The sequence below is a fragment of the Hyposmocoma kahamanoa genome, unplaced genomic scaffold (assembly GCF_003589595.1).
Source record: "Hyposmocoma kahamanoa isolate Upper Pololo Valley unplaced genomic scaffold, ASM358959v1 66, whole genome shotgun sequence".
NCBI lineage: Eukaryota > Metazoa > Arthropoda > Insecta > Lepidoptera > Cosmopterigidae > Hyposmocoma > Hyposmocoma kahamanoa.
The window spans coordinates 7,609,840-7,623,017 of NW_020653854.1; the positions used below are offsets into that span (position 1 = coordinate 7,609,840).

At 34.7% G+C, this 13,178-nt stretch overlaps 1 protein-coding gene across 2 annotated transcripts in view; it reads left to right on the plus strand.

Annotated features, from left to right (window-relative positions):
• The window catches only part of LOC113232009 (dentin sialophosphoprotein-like), a 144,031-nt gene extending 138,410 nt beyond the window's left edge, over window positions 1–5,621 (plus strand). For both annotated transcript variants that reach the window (XM_026466628.1, XM_026466629.1), the window contains one exon: window positions 5,437–5,621. In XM_026466628.1, coding sequence (XP_026322413.1) covers window positions 5,437–5,606 — 170 coding nt within the window. In that variant the 3' untranslated portion in view covers window positions 5,607–5,621. The remainder of the gene's footprint in view (window positions 1–5,436) is intronic.
• The last annotated feature ends 7,557 nt before the right edge of the window (window positions 5,622–13,178 follow it).

Here is a 13,178-nt window from a genome sequence, read left to right on the forward strand (position 1 = left end):
GCGGTCATCTTCGAGTATTGGCTCCGGTGAATACTTGTAATATGGCAACCTCTGTTGCACTAGTCCGTACTTGAGAGCGAGCTCTTGGTGTAATATTTTGGCTGCCTGGTTGTGTCTGTGCAAGTACTCAGTGTTAGCAAGAGCGGAACAACCGGAAACAATATGCCTAAGTGACTCTCCGGGACGGCCACATGCCCGACAAATGTCCACTGTGCCGTCCTTTAGGATATATTTCCGATAGTTCCGCGTCTTGACAACCTGATCCTGTATTGCACAGACAAAACCTTCGGTTTCCCCAAAGAGGTCCCCGAAACGCAGCCAATGTAGGGAGGCTTTACGGTCCACAAAAGGCTCGTGGAGTACCTTGAAGAACCTCTCATGGAGCTCCTATTATTATTATTATTATTATTTTATTCATTTTTGTAATTGACTTAAGATTGATTGTACATTTAGCTTTAAGTCTTACTATTGCGTTTATCTTGACTGTAAGCAATATGTAATAAATAAATAAATAAATAAATCAACTACCTTTATATAAAAGGAAAAGCCACAAGATAAAATGGACATAAAAATAATAAGTAAAATTAACAAATCGTAAATGTGGGAGAGCAGCAGCTAGCGAGAGATGTGAAAATTCTTTTCATGCTCACGACACGGAACACATGACGGTCACGGTCGCTCTTGCGTACACGCATGACGTACGTGAGTACAGTAAAATATAACTAGCATTATGTTTTGTTGCTAGTGGTTGAAAAAAATACTAAGTACTACTATAAATAACCAAATAATGTAGATAATACGGAAATAAAATATGAAAAACTTTTCAATTACAGTCTAGCTCGCATCACATTATGGCAAGCGGCATAAAGTTAATTGAATTCTTAATTGGACATGCTCTTGAACTAATTAAACTATGCTTATGCGTATTTTCAGTGCTCCAATTATAGCTATAATAATCTACATCCAACTGGTTTTTAGTTATAGTGTCAGTCACATACGCAATATATGTGGTAATTAAAACAAATTATTTTCAAGTTTGAAATTATTTTTATCGGATAAATTTATTCATCTAATTGAAATATGACTTTGTAACCCTGTGAGATAGAACAGGTTTTGTTTTGGTATCTAATGACCATGAAATAAATGTCATTTATTAATGTAATTTGTATTTATTTATTTTTTTTGGGTATTGATATTAGAAACTTTTAGAACGTAACAGAAGAAACCAATCCACAGTCTGAATAATAACAGATGGTCAACTTTTGCAGAATGTAAACGCCACTTCAAAAGTGTTAAGAAAAACCTCCACTCTACACGAAGGCACCCGTCAAAAGGTCTATAATAAAATGTGACTAAACTTATTAATACGGTATTTTTGAAGAAACTAACAAACAAATCAGAAATAATACACTGACATAGGGAGCCACCACACGTGTTGACGCAAAATCGGCTTGAACAAGTCAGAAAAAGCTTCAAGTCCAGGCTATAAGAGTGAAAAAAACGCGCGCTTCGTTTCCGCTCGAACGAACGTTTTTTTTTATATGATGCTAATAGGGCTAGCACGACAAGGCGCGACCTACGCGACAGCCACATAAAGCGCGAAATCTGTGAGGGAGAATAGCAGTATCTAGCGTTTTATGTCGCTCTTGAGCAGACGTGACGTGACGAACAAGTCGTGGGCCTGGTGGTAAGCGACACGCCGGTCCATAACAGTTGCAGTGCCACTCAAAGCTTTAAATCGCAAAGATTTGAGGTGCACTGCCACTGTGCCCGCCACCCTGGGACACAAGTTGACAAGTCTCATGTGCCTGTAGTTTCCCCAACACCCTTACCCTTCAAATCTGGAACGAAGTAATGCTAACATTACTGCTTGGCGACAGAAATGGATAAGGTGGGAGTACTTCCCTGGACGAACTCTTTCAAAAGGAGGTCTACTGCTACTACGTCTCGTTCTTATTATATGGACGGACATAAAGGTTTTTCTGACCGGCTTAATCCAATTCAGTGTCAATAAATGTAGTAACTTCCTTACACTGTCTCATGACAATGAACTCTTTAAACTATTCTTGTCAACACGCACAGCAGCTCATACATAGGAAACGTGTTTATTATATCGATGACTTTCTAGAATAGTGTCCTATTCAAAATTAATTAAATTATAAGGAATATGGTTTAGAAACATCTGAAGCACATCTAACGTGCAAAACCGACGAATCATACACCAGCCCATGCTGTTACTTGTTTATTTTAGGCAACAAAAAGCTCGTTGTTTTTGCAATGTCATTTAGTACATTCTGAATGCAGCTTTGTTACAAAGACATATATGAACTATTTTGGTTTGTGCCACTATTATTGAAAGGCAGCGATGATACGTATTAGGGGCACGTAGTAGCATCAAGTCATATAAAATACACTTTTAGAAAAAATGTGTTGATGCCTGCTGACAAGTGCGGTCCAACCCTAACGACACTGTCATTTTTAATAATGTTCCAAAACGATCACGGTTACGGCATTTCAATCATTTTCAGCACAGGAAGACTTTTGCAAATTGCATCACATTTTCTCTACTAATTTTCATAAAGTTCCAATTTGACTTGGTTGACCTACATGACTGTGAAATCCTGATTCGTTTGATCCCTTGACCCTACTAACACAGTCATTTGTGTAGTGTGTGTTATCTTGGCGGACCCACTTTAGCTTGCTCTTTATTTTTTTACACAATTATCGTTCATTATAAAATCGCTTAATAAGATGCTTAGGCCTGATAACTTTTAATTTTATCTAACATATTACAGTATATTATGCTTTGACATGTAAAAAAAATTTGTTTAAAATTGAAAGATTGATTATTGTGTTTACCTTGACATTCAGGTATAATTATATCAAGGTGGTTTTATTAATTAAACAAAAAAAATTCGTGGCTAGTTCTTGTGTATGTTGTTCCAAGTATTGCATAACATTATTCATGTGGGCCAAAATTTTACATCATCTATATGTTTTAGTCGTTTAAAATCCATTACGTTTGAAGCACCGAATCGATCTTATTAAAACGTTGAATAATCGTGAACAGGTTCAGTCGTATCTTAGTTGTGATTGAAGACGCGAATAAGGACTTAACAAAATTAATAATGATTGCTAAAAAAGTGATTAGAAGTGAGAGTGCCAAAAAAGTGATCTTATATGACAATGATGATGACATGTCTTGCTGGAATTGTGCAAAACGTACGAACCCAGAAACGTGTCTAGAGACCGTTACTTTAGCTAAAGTGCGTCAACAACATAGGGAAAAATTCAAACTTTACTCCTTTTTGGCATCAGAACTATCTAAACCAAAAGTAGTTCCTTTGAAGCAGAAAATAAGCGAACCTTTGACTATTACCAGGATTATCGATGAAAAATTAGTAGAAGATGCCAAAGTTTGTGATCACAAAGACTCATGTGAATCAAATTTAAAAATATTACCACTGAACACTGATGCACATGTGTACCAAAATTCAACTGAAAACACAGTACTGACACAAAAGAAAGTTTTAGATAAAACAAGAAAGAGAATAATAGAAGGTTCCAATGGTGACAACAAATCTGAAAAATATAATAAAATTTCACCCAGCCGTGAATTATCTGAAACAATTGATGATAATACACAAGAAAGTGTGAATATACTGTATAAACTCGAAATAGAAACCCCTTCGAAAAAAAAGCGCGACGAAAACGAAGTCATAACAAAAATTAACTTCTTACAAAATGATGACATCGCGAATAAAGAGATTAGTCAAGTTTATTTTAAAGAAATAAAAGATAATTGTGTTAAAATAGACAATGTTAACTTAAATAACCCAAATTTTGACAACGCAGTATCATCTTTTCGGGATATTAATGAACAGATTGTCTCCAATAACACTATGCGTAGTTCAGAACCACTCAATGTTGGGAACTTAAATGATTGCCAAGAGTTCGAAAAATCAATGCCTGTCCTTTGTACGTCGTCGCAAAAGGCTAACGAAACGTTTACAAAATCCATGAATTCTCTTTGCGCAGAGAGCAGTTTTAACAAAAAAGTGAAGATGATGCGGTGGAGCTCCTTTTCCTTATGCAAAAAGCCCTATGATAACAATGGTATGTTTCATAATCTACTTTTTGTGCAATTTGTTGTTGTATGTAGTAGAACTCACGTAAGTATGCACCAATGACCATTATTGTGGACAAAAAAATATTGATTCTGATTCTGGGGCTGCTAGAATCATGCACACAACCTTTGAACAATCATTCCAACCTCAATTAACGGCTGACATTGCTATGTTTTGTATTGTGCCATATCGTGGTTACTATCGGTTAGCATATACTAACAGGAAACAACCGAAACGCTGGATACGATAAATTAAGGATTTATGTGATTTTACAACGCTATTTAGTTACGGTCACTCGTGTTTGTGAGCTAAATGGCATCAGGGAGGAAAACAAAATCTAAATATATAACATTTGAAAATCGTCACTCTCCTACGCCGCAATACCGTCCCGTTAATATTTATACAATAAATACGTATAATAAACACGTAGGAAAGAAGAAAAATATGTGCCGCCAGTGTTTTAAGTGGTGTTTTTGTGGTTTATGCTGCGAACCTGCTTTGGTCGATGAACAGGATAATCCGATTGATAATCCAAATTCATCTTTAGTCGGCCCTGTAAGAAATAGTTATACTTTGAATAGGGATCTATCGGCACCTGACCCGCGATCGTTACCAGTATTGACTATAACTAGAGCGTTAGATGAACTTCCCTCGTTGGATTTCGAGTTCAACAAGAACATCGACGACGAGTACAAATCTACCACGAAACTGCTACTATCAAGTGAACAAGTCGCGAGCTCGATAAGTTTAGAAAACAAATACGAAGTATTGAGAAAAGTGTCAAGTAGCAGTCACACCGCAAAAACATCAAGTAGTAATCGCAGCAGTCTTAAATCTGGTGAGAAAGGATCTTTCATTCGCGACGTGTTGTCGTGCCGGGACTCTTTCCTCAAGTCCTTGGAGTGGTGTGATAATTCTCTCAGCAGGAACAAAAAGTGCCGTTACGTAAAGCGTGATGATTGGGTTCAGTTAGAGAACGACGGTACCAGTGCTGAAATAAATTTGGGCACTCGATTGTAGCACAATTCCTGACACTGGTTCTGTAATTTATAACAACAAAGCACATTTTACTACTTCTTGTGGCATCTATCCTAACAATCGCAACTTAAACACGAAACGCATTATGTTGCACCATTCTGAAAAAAATTGTTTTAACATCACAAATTTATCTTCATATAATTTTAAAACAATAGAAATAATTATTATTGTCAATTAACAAAAAATTACTTTACTTTTACTAGTTTCTGTGTTAAATTAGATTTCTCCTGTGTGGTGACTGCAGTACCTTAAATTTGGTTTTCTCTTCCAGATGAAGTATTCTCTGACACAGTGTCCCCTGGTCATGCGACTTTGCCGAGGCGGTCCAACTCACCACTGCCTCACGAGCGAGATCTGGACAGGGACCGGTTCCCAATTAATAGAAGTGGCCTTCAAGTAAGTTTAATCAGTGCTACCATAAGATTGTTTATGTTTTATTGAATCATTATTTTTACTTTTACAATTCCTTTCTTCAACCTAAAGCCCCTCAATGTGTGTAGTCCGAGAGGCCTGAATTACATGCATGAAGGAGACTTCATATCTTACACTGTTTTTAAATGCTTAACCAATCACCAACTGTCCACCAAATGGACTGTCTATTACTTGCTGATTTAGTTACTATACATACATATAGAGATATTTGTATAGGCAGTGCTAAACTGTAGAGCGCAAATTAAATGAGGTAAAACTCTCAGTTCGGACAGTCTTCAACACAATGCATTCTTTTGCACGCATTCCTAGTGGGTAACTCAGTTCTCGCGCTAAATTCATTCCATAAATCTGTTTCGACAACAAATAAACAATCTTGCGTTAATGACTGTTGAGAACTAAAAATTTAATTAAAAATTATGAAAAACTATAATTAATTGGTACTGATTTTTATAATTTACTTTTGGAGCTTATTCTAATTTTATATCAGTTATAAATTAGTCTCTATATATGTATTTTGAAGTAAATTTTGAAAGGGTTGTTTTATGTACAAATGTTTAGGTACGATTATAATATTTATTGGTATATTTTCCATTTATGACCCTACAGTATTATTCTTATACATCATAACATAATCCGGTCATTGCTACATAATTACCTCAACATATTTATTTTTTGGTAATTCTGTATTTGAAATATAAAGAATAATAAAAAGGTTAAACTTTAATTATTTCAAAAATATTTAATATATAATATAATGTTCCACTCTTCTTTTGTTTTTATTCAAACGTGAAATGAGGAAAAACAACACTGTTAACAACATTGTATAGATATTAGGCCATTATGTAATAAATACTTAAAAATAAATCTTAAACATTCTATTCAGTAAATATTTTAAAGTACGAGTAAGTTCGGTTAGGGTAAAGTCTCTCTCGGCCATATTTCGAACGTATTTTCGAGAAGTATCAATAGTATACTGACAAAATTCAATTATTCACACGCTCACATTGTTACACACGCATATTTAAGATGTACACTAAGATAGTACGCTGGACACCGGGAGTGTCTATATAAAGTGATATACAAGTACATATCAGTGCCTTTGAAATTTTTGACAGCATGAGCAAGCTTTACCTAAATTTGGCAATCATCCTACTATTGTAATAGCCGTACTTTCTTTTATACAAGAAATGTTGATGGGATCAGACGTCGGTGATAAAGCGTAACTTTTTGTTATGAAACAAAGTGACGGGACGAACATGTCGTGCGCCTGATGATAAGCGACACGCCTGTCCATAACCGTTCCAGTGCCACGCAGAGTTTTAAATCGCAAAGATCTGAGAGACTGTGCCTTAATTTGATTTTTTTTTAAATCACCAGCTTCCTTATCCTGCAAGACTCACATTACTGCTTGGCCACAGAAATATCTAAGTTTGCAAGTTCTTCCCCGGACGAACTGTTTAACAAGCAGATCTACTGCTACTAAATAATAAATTACATTGAATCGATATAAGCACTACAGTGCAAAGTAGTGACTTTTTGGTATATGGTACTATATAAGTACAGTCTATGAACGGGTTAAAGTATGTTTTCTATTCATAATATAGAGCTTCTCAGTTTCACATAAATAAATGTATTGTATTCGTACATATGCGTACATTGTCTCAACCAGTGCTATTGTTATGCTGCGTTTGCGACACGGCGCGTACACACTGACTTTTGCAAAACATTTTGTTTAAGCGAATATTCAATCGTTTTTCCGAACACTGTAGTTGACTATGTTGATTTTTCACCTTGGCCTCATTAGCACTAATGATGTTGGTGTAGTTGATAATATCGCGTAATGTGTTAACTCTGGGACATAATAACAACACGTTGATTTAATATCAATATGACACAGTACGGTGCATGGTGTGTCCTTACCGATTTCTCAGGTTTTCACGATTGTTACACATTGAAAATTGAACTATTTTTTTCGAATCTTATGCTCATATATTTGTTTCTTCAAACAAACTAACATTCGGGCCCGTTAGTCAGTCGTGACCACGGAACCTGTACAGAAAGAAACGTTGATTTGCTTGAAAAAGCAAGTATAATTTGGATCCGAAACAATTTCATTTCCAAACTACGAGTACAGTTACCTTACATTACTTCCATAGAGATACAAGTTGCGTTTTATCTCTACGGAAGTTTTCAACAGTTTTAATGATGGCATATTTGTGAGTGAACAGTGTGTGCGTTATTTATTTATTTAACCTGCGAATGAGTGTACAATTAAGAACATATTTTATCAAGCTTGACGCTTTGGACTTTTGAATATTCTTAATGTAAGCGCCATAGAGTTGGATTTAATTCTTAAATAAGTGTCAAGACACTTAAGTGCTCTTATATCACGGCTAAACCTTAAACGAATGTGAACCTTTCGTGTAAACCTCAAGGTATAATTTTATTTGAAGTTGTGAAATTATGTGCGAGAAAATTCAAATAATACATTAGAATGAAATTAAGTTGATAATGTAACCGTCAACTTCCATAAAAATCGAATCGCCCCGAAGCTTGGAATATTTTACTTTTATGATACCACGTGACAGGACGACCAAGTCGTGCGCCTGGTGTTAAGCAACACGCCTGTCCATAGAAGTTGCAATGCCATTTAGAGCTTTAAATCGCAAAGATCTGAGGGACACTGCCACTGCGCCTGTCACCCAGAGACATTAAGTCGACAAGTCCCATATGCTCGTAATTTCACCAGCCCCCTTACGCACGAACGCAGTATTGCTCTCATTCTGCTTGGCGGCAGAAATAGGTAAGGTGATAGTACTTCCCTGTACGAACTTGTTCACAAGAAGCGCTATTGCTACTGCAATATAGTAATGCGTCAGGAACAAATTTCATAAGTTACAATTTTTTTTGATATGTAACACCCAACTTGATATTTCATATACGTTTATTATATCTCGTAAATTCAAGTGTACACAAAATTATACCAAATTATGTAAAGCACATTTGATGCCTAAATGTTGCAATTGATCCCTTATACAGTACGGCGGTATGGATAAGTACGATAAAGCGTTACTCAACGCCATGTGCGGTGGCCTGCCCCGTTTCACATGCCGCTATGTTGGACATAACTTTTATGTCATAAGAAATTAGCGGGCATCAATTCCGCACACAGAAATCGATGCGGTGCAGTTTCAATATAAATAAACGGACTTTTCTGCTGCAATTGTTGAATAAGTAGTATAATTATAAAAAAATACATATTTTTAGTATAATATGTTAGATTGATGAACAACTTGATGATTGAACTAATCATAGCCACATTTTTCCACTGACAATGCAAACTTTGATGTCGCCTAAGGTATGAATACTTGACAATAACTTATGTAATTTAATTACACACATCAAAAGTATCTAGTAATCGATCGAGGTATTTTTTTTTTAGTATTTGATTACCATATTAAAATTAAATAAAAATGTATTTTTTTCTCAATTATGCAATTGACCACAAAAAATTATTGGTGTTAAAAAAATTAATCAAAAAACCTGATTTTTAGCTATTGGCAAAAACGTGCTTGATGCCTAGACACTTTCGATGTGTGTATTTAATTAAAAGTATTTATGAATGTGATTACTTGAAGTGTAATAAACAATACTGAATTCTTTCAACGATATCAAAATTCATACTAGCGCTACAAATCAATATTTGCACACTTTATATGCATACTTCTTATTGCGAATAGGTTTTGTTTAGGATTGAAGGTGGTTATAGATTTATAAATTCATAATTTGTGTAGACTTTTATTTTATAATCATAAAACACGATTGTCCAATATGTGTACTATACATAATGACATACAGTAATGATATGTTAGGTTGTTTTATTACAATACTGAGAAAGTGTTTGCACCTTGTGATATGTCCGCCATGTTGTAGCTTTTTTCAAATGTATGGGTATTTTTTTTCAAAATGGCGGCCAATTTTATATAAATAAATAACTCAATCAACAATACGTGCCAATAGTCTTATGTATCAAAATTACTTAAAGTGACTGGTTTCCAAAACATTAGCCATCAAATGGATACATTCTGTAAAATAATATACATTTTTCTTTAGTCATACTTATAAAAAAATTTGCGGACAGTAGCCTACACCAGGGACTGTAGTCAAAAGTACATTTAGGCTCTTCACTTGGACCACAATATAATAAAGTTTTATCTGAGAGTAACAAGGACACTCATATCATAGTGGCTATCTAAATTAGACCGCATTTTGTTTAGGTAGGTTAGGTAGGTTGTTATTGTGTTTATTTTTTCTTAATTATTATCAAAAGCATCTTAACTATTATTGGTTTCCCGACATATTATGTTCAGTTACCTAAAGACCTATTGAATGTATATTGGCTATGGTCTCTGGCTTTCCCAACAGAAAAAAGGCATTTACTATACATACGTACTAACTAGTGATGGTTGTTGTGATCATAAACAACTTCAACAGAAACATATCTAACTTACCATCTCGGATAGAGAGTAGAAGCTAGATAAAGTATCACTGATATTTATTATCAGTTATTCTTTATCTAGAGTCAATGACAGTTGCTCACATTTTAATGTAGAGCAATAAAATTATTTTAAACTATAACCTATCTATAAATAAGTAAAATATGTGTCGAAACAAATGAAAGAAGAATTGAAGCAACACGATGTACGGAGTTAGACTGGCAATTGATTCTTTACCATTGAAATAAAAATATAATGTTTAAGTGAAGTATTGTATATAATACTGAATAATATAGTATATAATCGAGTACGCAAGCCCGACTTATAGTGTGTATTAATAAAAATGTGAACTAAAAAGTGATATCAACATGACCGAAACTCTTAGTGGTTCTTTGTGCTTTTTCCCAAGTTCAACTTAAGCCAGTTGTCTATAGTAAAAAGATGAAAAATACTATTGAGTAAAAGTAAGTAAATAAATCACGTTAATACTTGACATTAACAATTTTTATTACTTAATCATTGACTTACAAATAAATGGACGACGGGTCTAATACAAAAACCACGAAAAAAATGTCCCAAGTCAACCTATTCGAAATTTAAATTGTAATGTCATCGCAGTATCGCGCTGTCAGTAGAACAAATGAAGACTAAAGCGGAGTGTCGCGCTCTGTATACGATTTTAGCGCCTTGTGTGCACTTGTGTGCGGACACTTTTTAGCGCGGACCCGACGTCCATATAATTGTAAGTCAATGTACTTAATAGAGTAATAAATTTATTTTTATAAATTTTACTAAACACATCTATTTGGAGCTGTAGATGTTAACTAGCTATCATCGTTAGCCTACCGCAGTGCACTGCTAGACATAGGTCTCTCCCAATGTGTGCCATTTCGTTCGGTCAACCGCTTGTCGATCCAATTCGAAGATCGTCACTCCATTTAGAAAGAGGTCTTACTAATAACTGATCAGTTTTTTTTTATAAGAAAATAAGTGCGCATTTGACCTTCGTCTCACCTACTGGAAAGCGACGATGAGGTTGACAACTTGCACACTTAAATAATGCCTATTCACACTCGCATTGAAAAGGCCCAAGTTGTAGCGTTCGGGGAACTGACAATAGCAACTATTTTTCACATATATTTTTTATGATATAAATAGAATTTATATGTAACATAATAACACATCTATTTTTTAAATATGTTTACATAATGTTGCTTTTCTGTTTAAATTCAATAATTTAAACCTGCTCATTTCGTAAAAGCTTAACAACGCACACACTCAACATAGCCCCTCACTAGGGAAACCCGGTGCCATGGACACACATATAGAGAACCACAAATTACACCCAAACTAAAACAAACTGAAACAAATGTAGACCATACAAATATTTCTCCCGGCCCGGGAATCGAACCTGGTACTCCAATGTGGCAACCGTTCGGCCCCAGAGGCAGTTCTTAAGCGCCAGTCCTCGGTCTGACGTCACGACTATTGACAAGAAAAACCGATACTAAACTTATTTGAATTTGTGTGTTTTCAGTTACTATTGCACAGGGTCAAGAGCACGTCAAGCTTGACTAAGATTTAAATCCAATTCTATGTCGCTTACGATAGCGACGGTCCAAAGTACAAAGTGTCAAGCTTGACGTGCTTTTGACTGTACATTACATACAATATGTAATTTAATTACCTAATAAATTATAATAGAATATACTGTTTCTGGAAAAGTAGATTCGAGAAATATTTATATTTAAAAAATATTTAACAATCTCTCAGAATAATTAGTAAAAAAATCTCTACTAATAAACTAAAAAACTAAAAAAAAAAACTTGATACTAATTAATTCTTCCAAGTTAGTATAGGTTTTTATTCAGAAAGTAGGTACGTCAAACAGACGACGATTTCCTGAGGCGGCTTTCAAAACTCCATTTTAACTTTATTTGTTAACCGACTTCAAAAAAGGAGGAGGTTCTCAATTCGACTGTATGTTCTTTTTTCTTTTTTCTTTTGTATGTATGTTACGCGATAACAATTTGTGAACCGATTTTCATGATTCTTTTTTTGTTGGAAAGGGGGTACTTCCATAGTGGTCGCATTTTATTTTGAAGAAAATAATCCACCTCGAAGGATGGCTGTTCACGCATGAAGATTCATTTTTATAAATAGCGCCTGACTTTAATTTAGGAGCAATTACTTTAATGCTTGATTTTGCTATTTCTTCAATTCAAGGCGTTTTTCTCTCAATATACTTTGAGTAGTTTCGTAGTGAGAACCTATTTTTATTGTCTTCAGTGTCAAGTCCTGTATAGTGGCGAACTAGGGGATATTTCAATAAAACTTAGCAAATAGACATAATTCCACGTACTTTTGAGGTCGGTTTTTTTAGTACTCTGTACTGAGATTATTTTCTCAACAACTGCTAGTAAAAAAATATAAAAAAAATATATGAATATGATGACAAAACATGCGTTATGGTATAATTTTATAAAGGGCTTGGTGGAAAAATGTGTTATTGTCAATTCCACTCCATAGCCGTTCACCATATAAATGTGGAAGCGAAAAGTTTCGTGCGAATCGTTTCAATATCCACAACATAGACGTGAAAGCCCAGCCTACGTCCAGTCCCACGATGATGGAATAGGAAAGGCTTAATTAAATCATGCAATTCCATCGCACACTCTCCGTGATATATTGTGTACAATACTGATAAGCGGGCAACTTTACAGAGGAGTTCAAGGTTCAATCTCTGTTCAAATGTCATATTTAGTTACCGTAAATATAAATTGCTTAAAATAGTGGAATTTAAAGTATTTTTTCGCATCTAAATCGCGTGTATTTTGGGCCTGTTTAGAGCACGGACCGTTGGTTTGTTTGAACAAAAAAATACATAATACGCGATTTAAATCCAAAAAATAGTTTCATTTTCAATACGTAGCAATCCTAGAACTCGAATAACAAGAAAGTTACATATGAACATATTTTATTATCTAAAAGAGATTTGCACGGCATAGGTATAGGAACTATGGATCTACAGTAATCTTAAACTGCATTATTATGTTTACTTTCATACTCAGACTAATGTTCACTA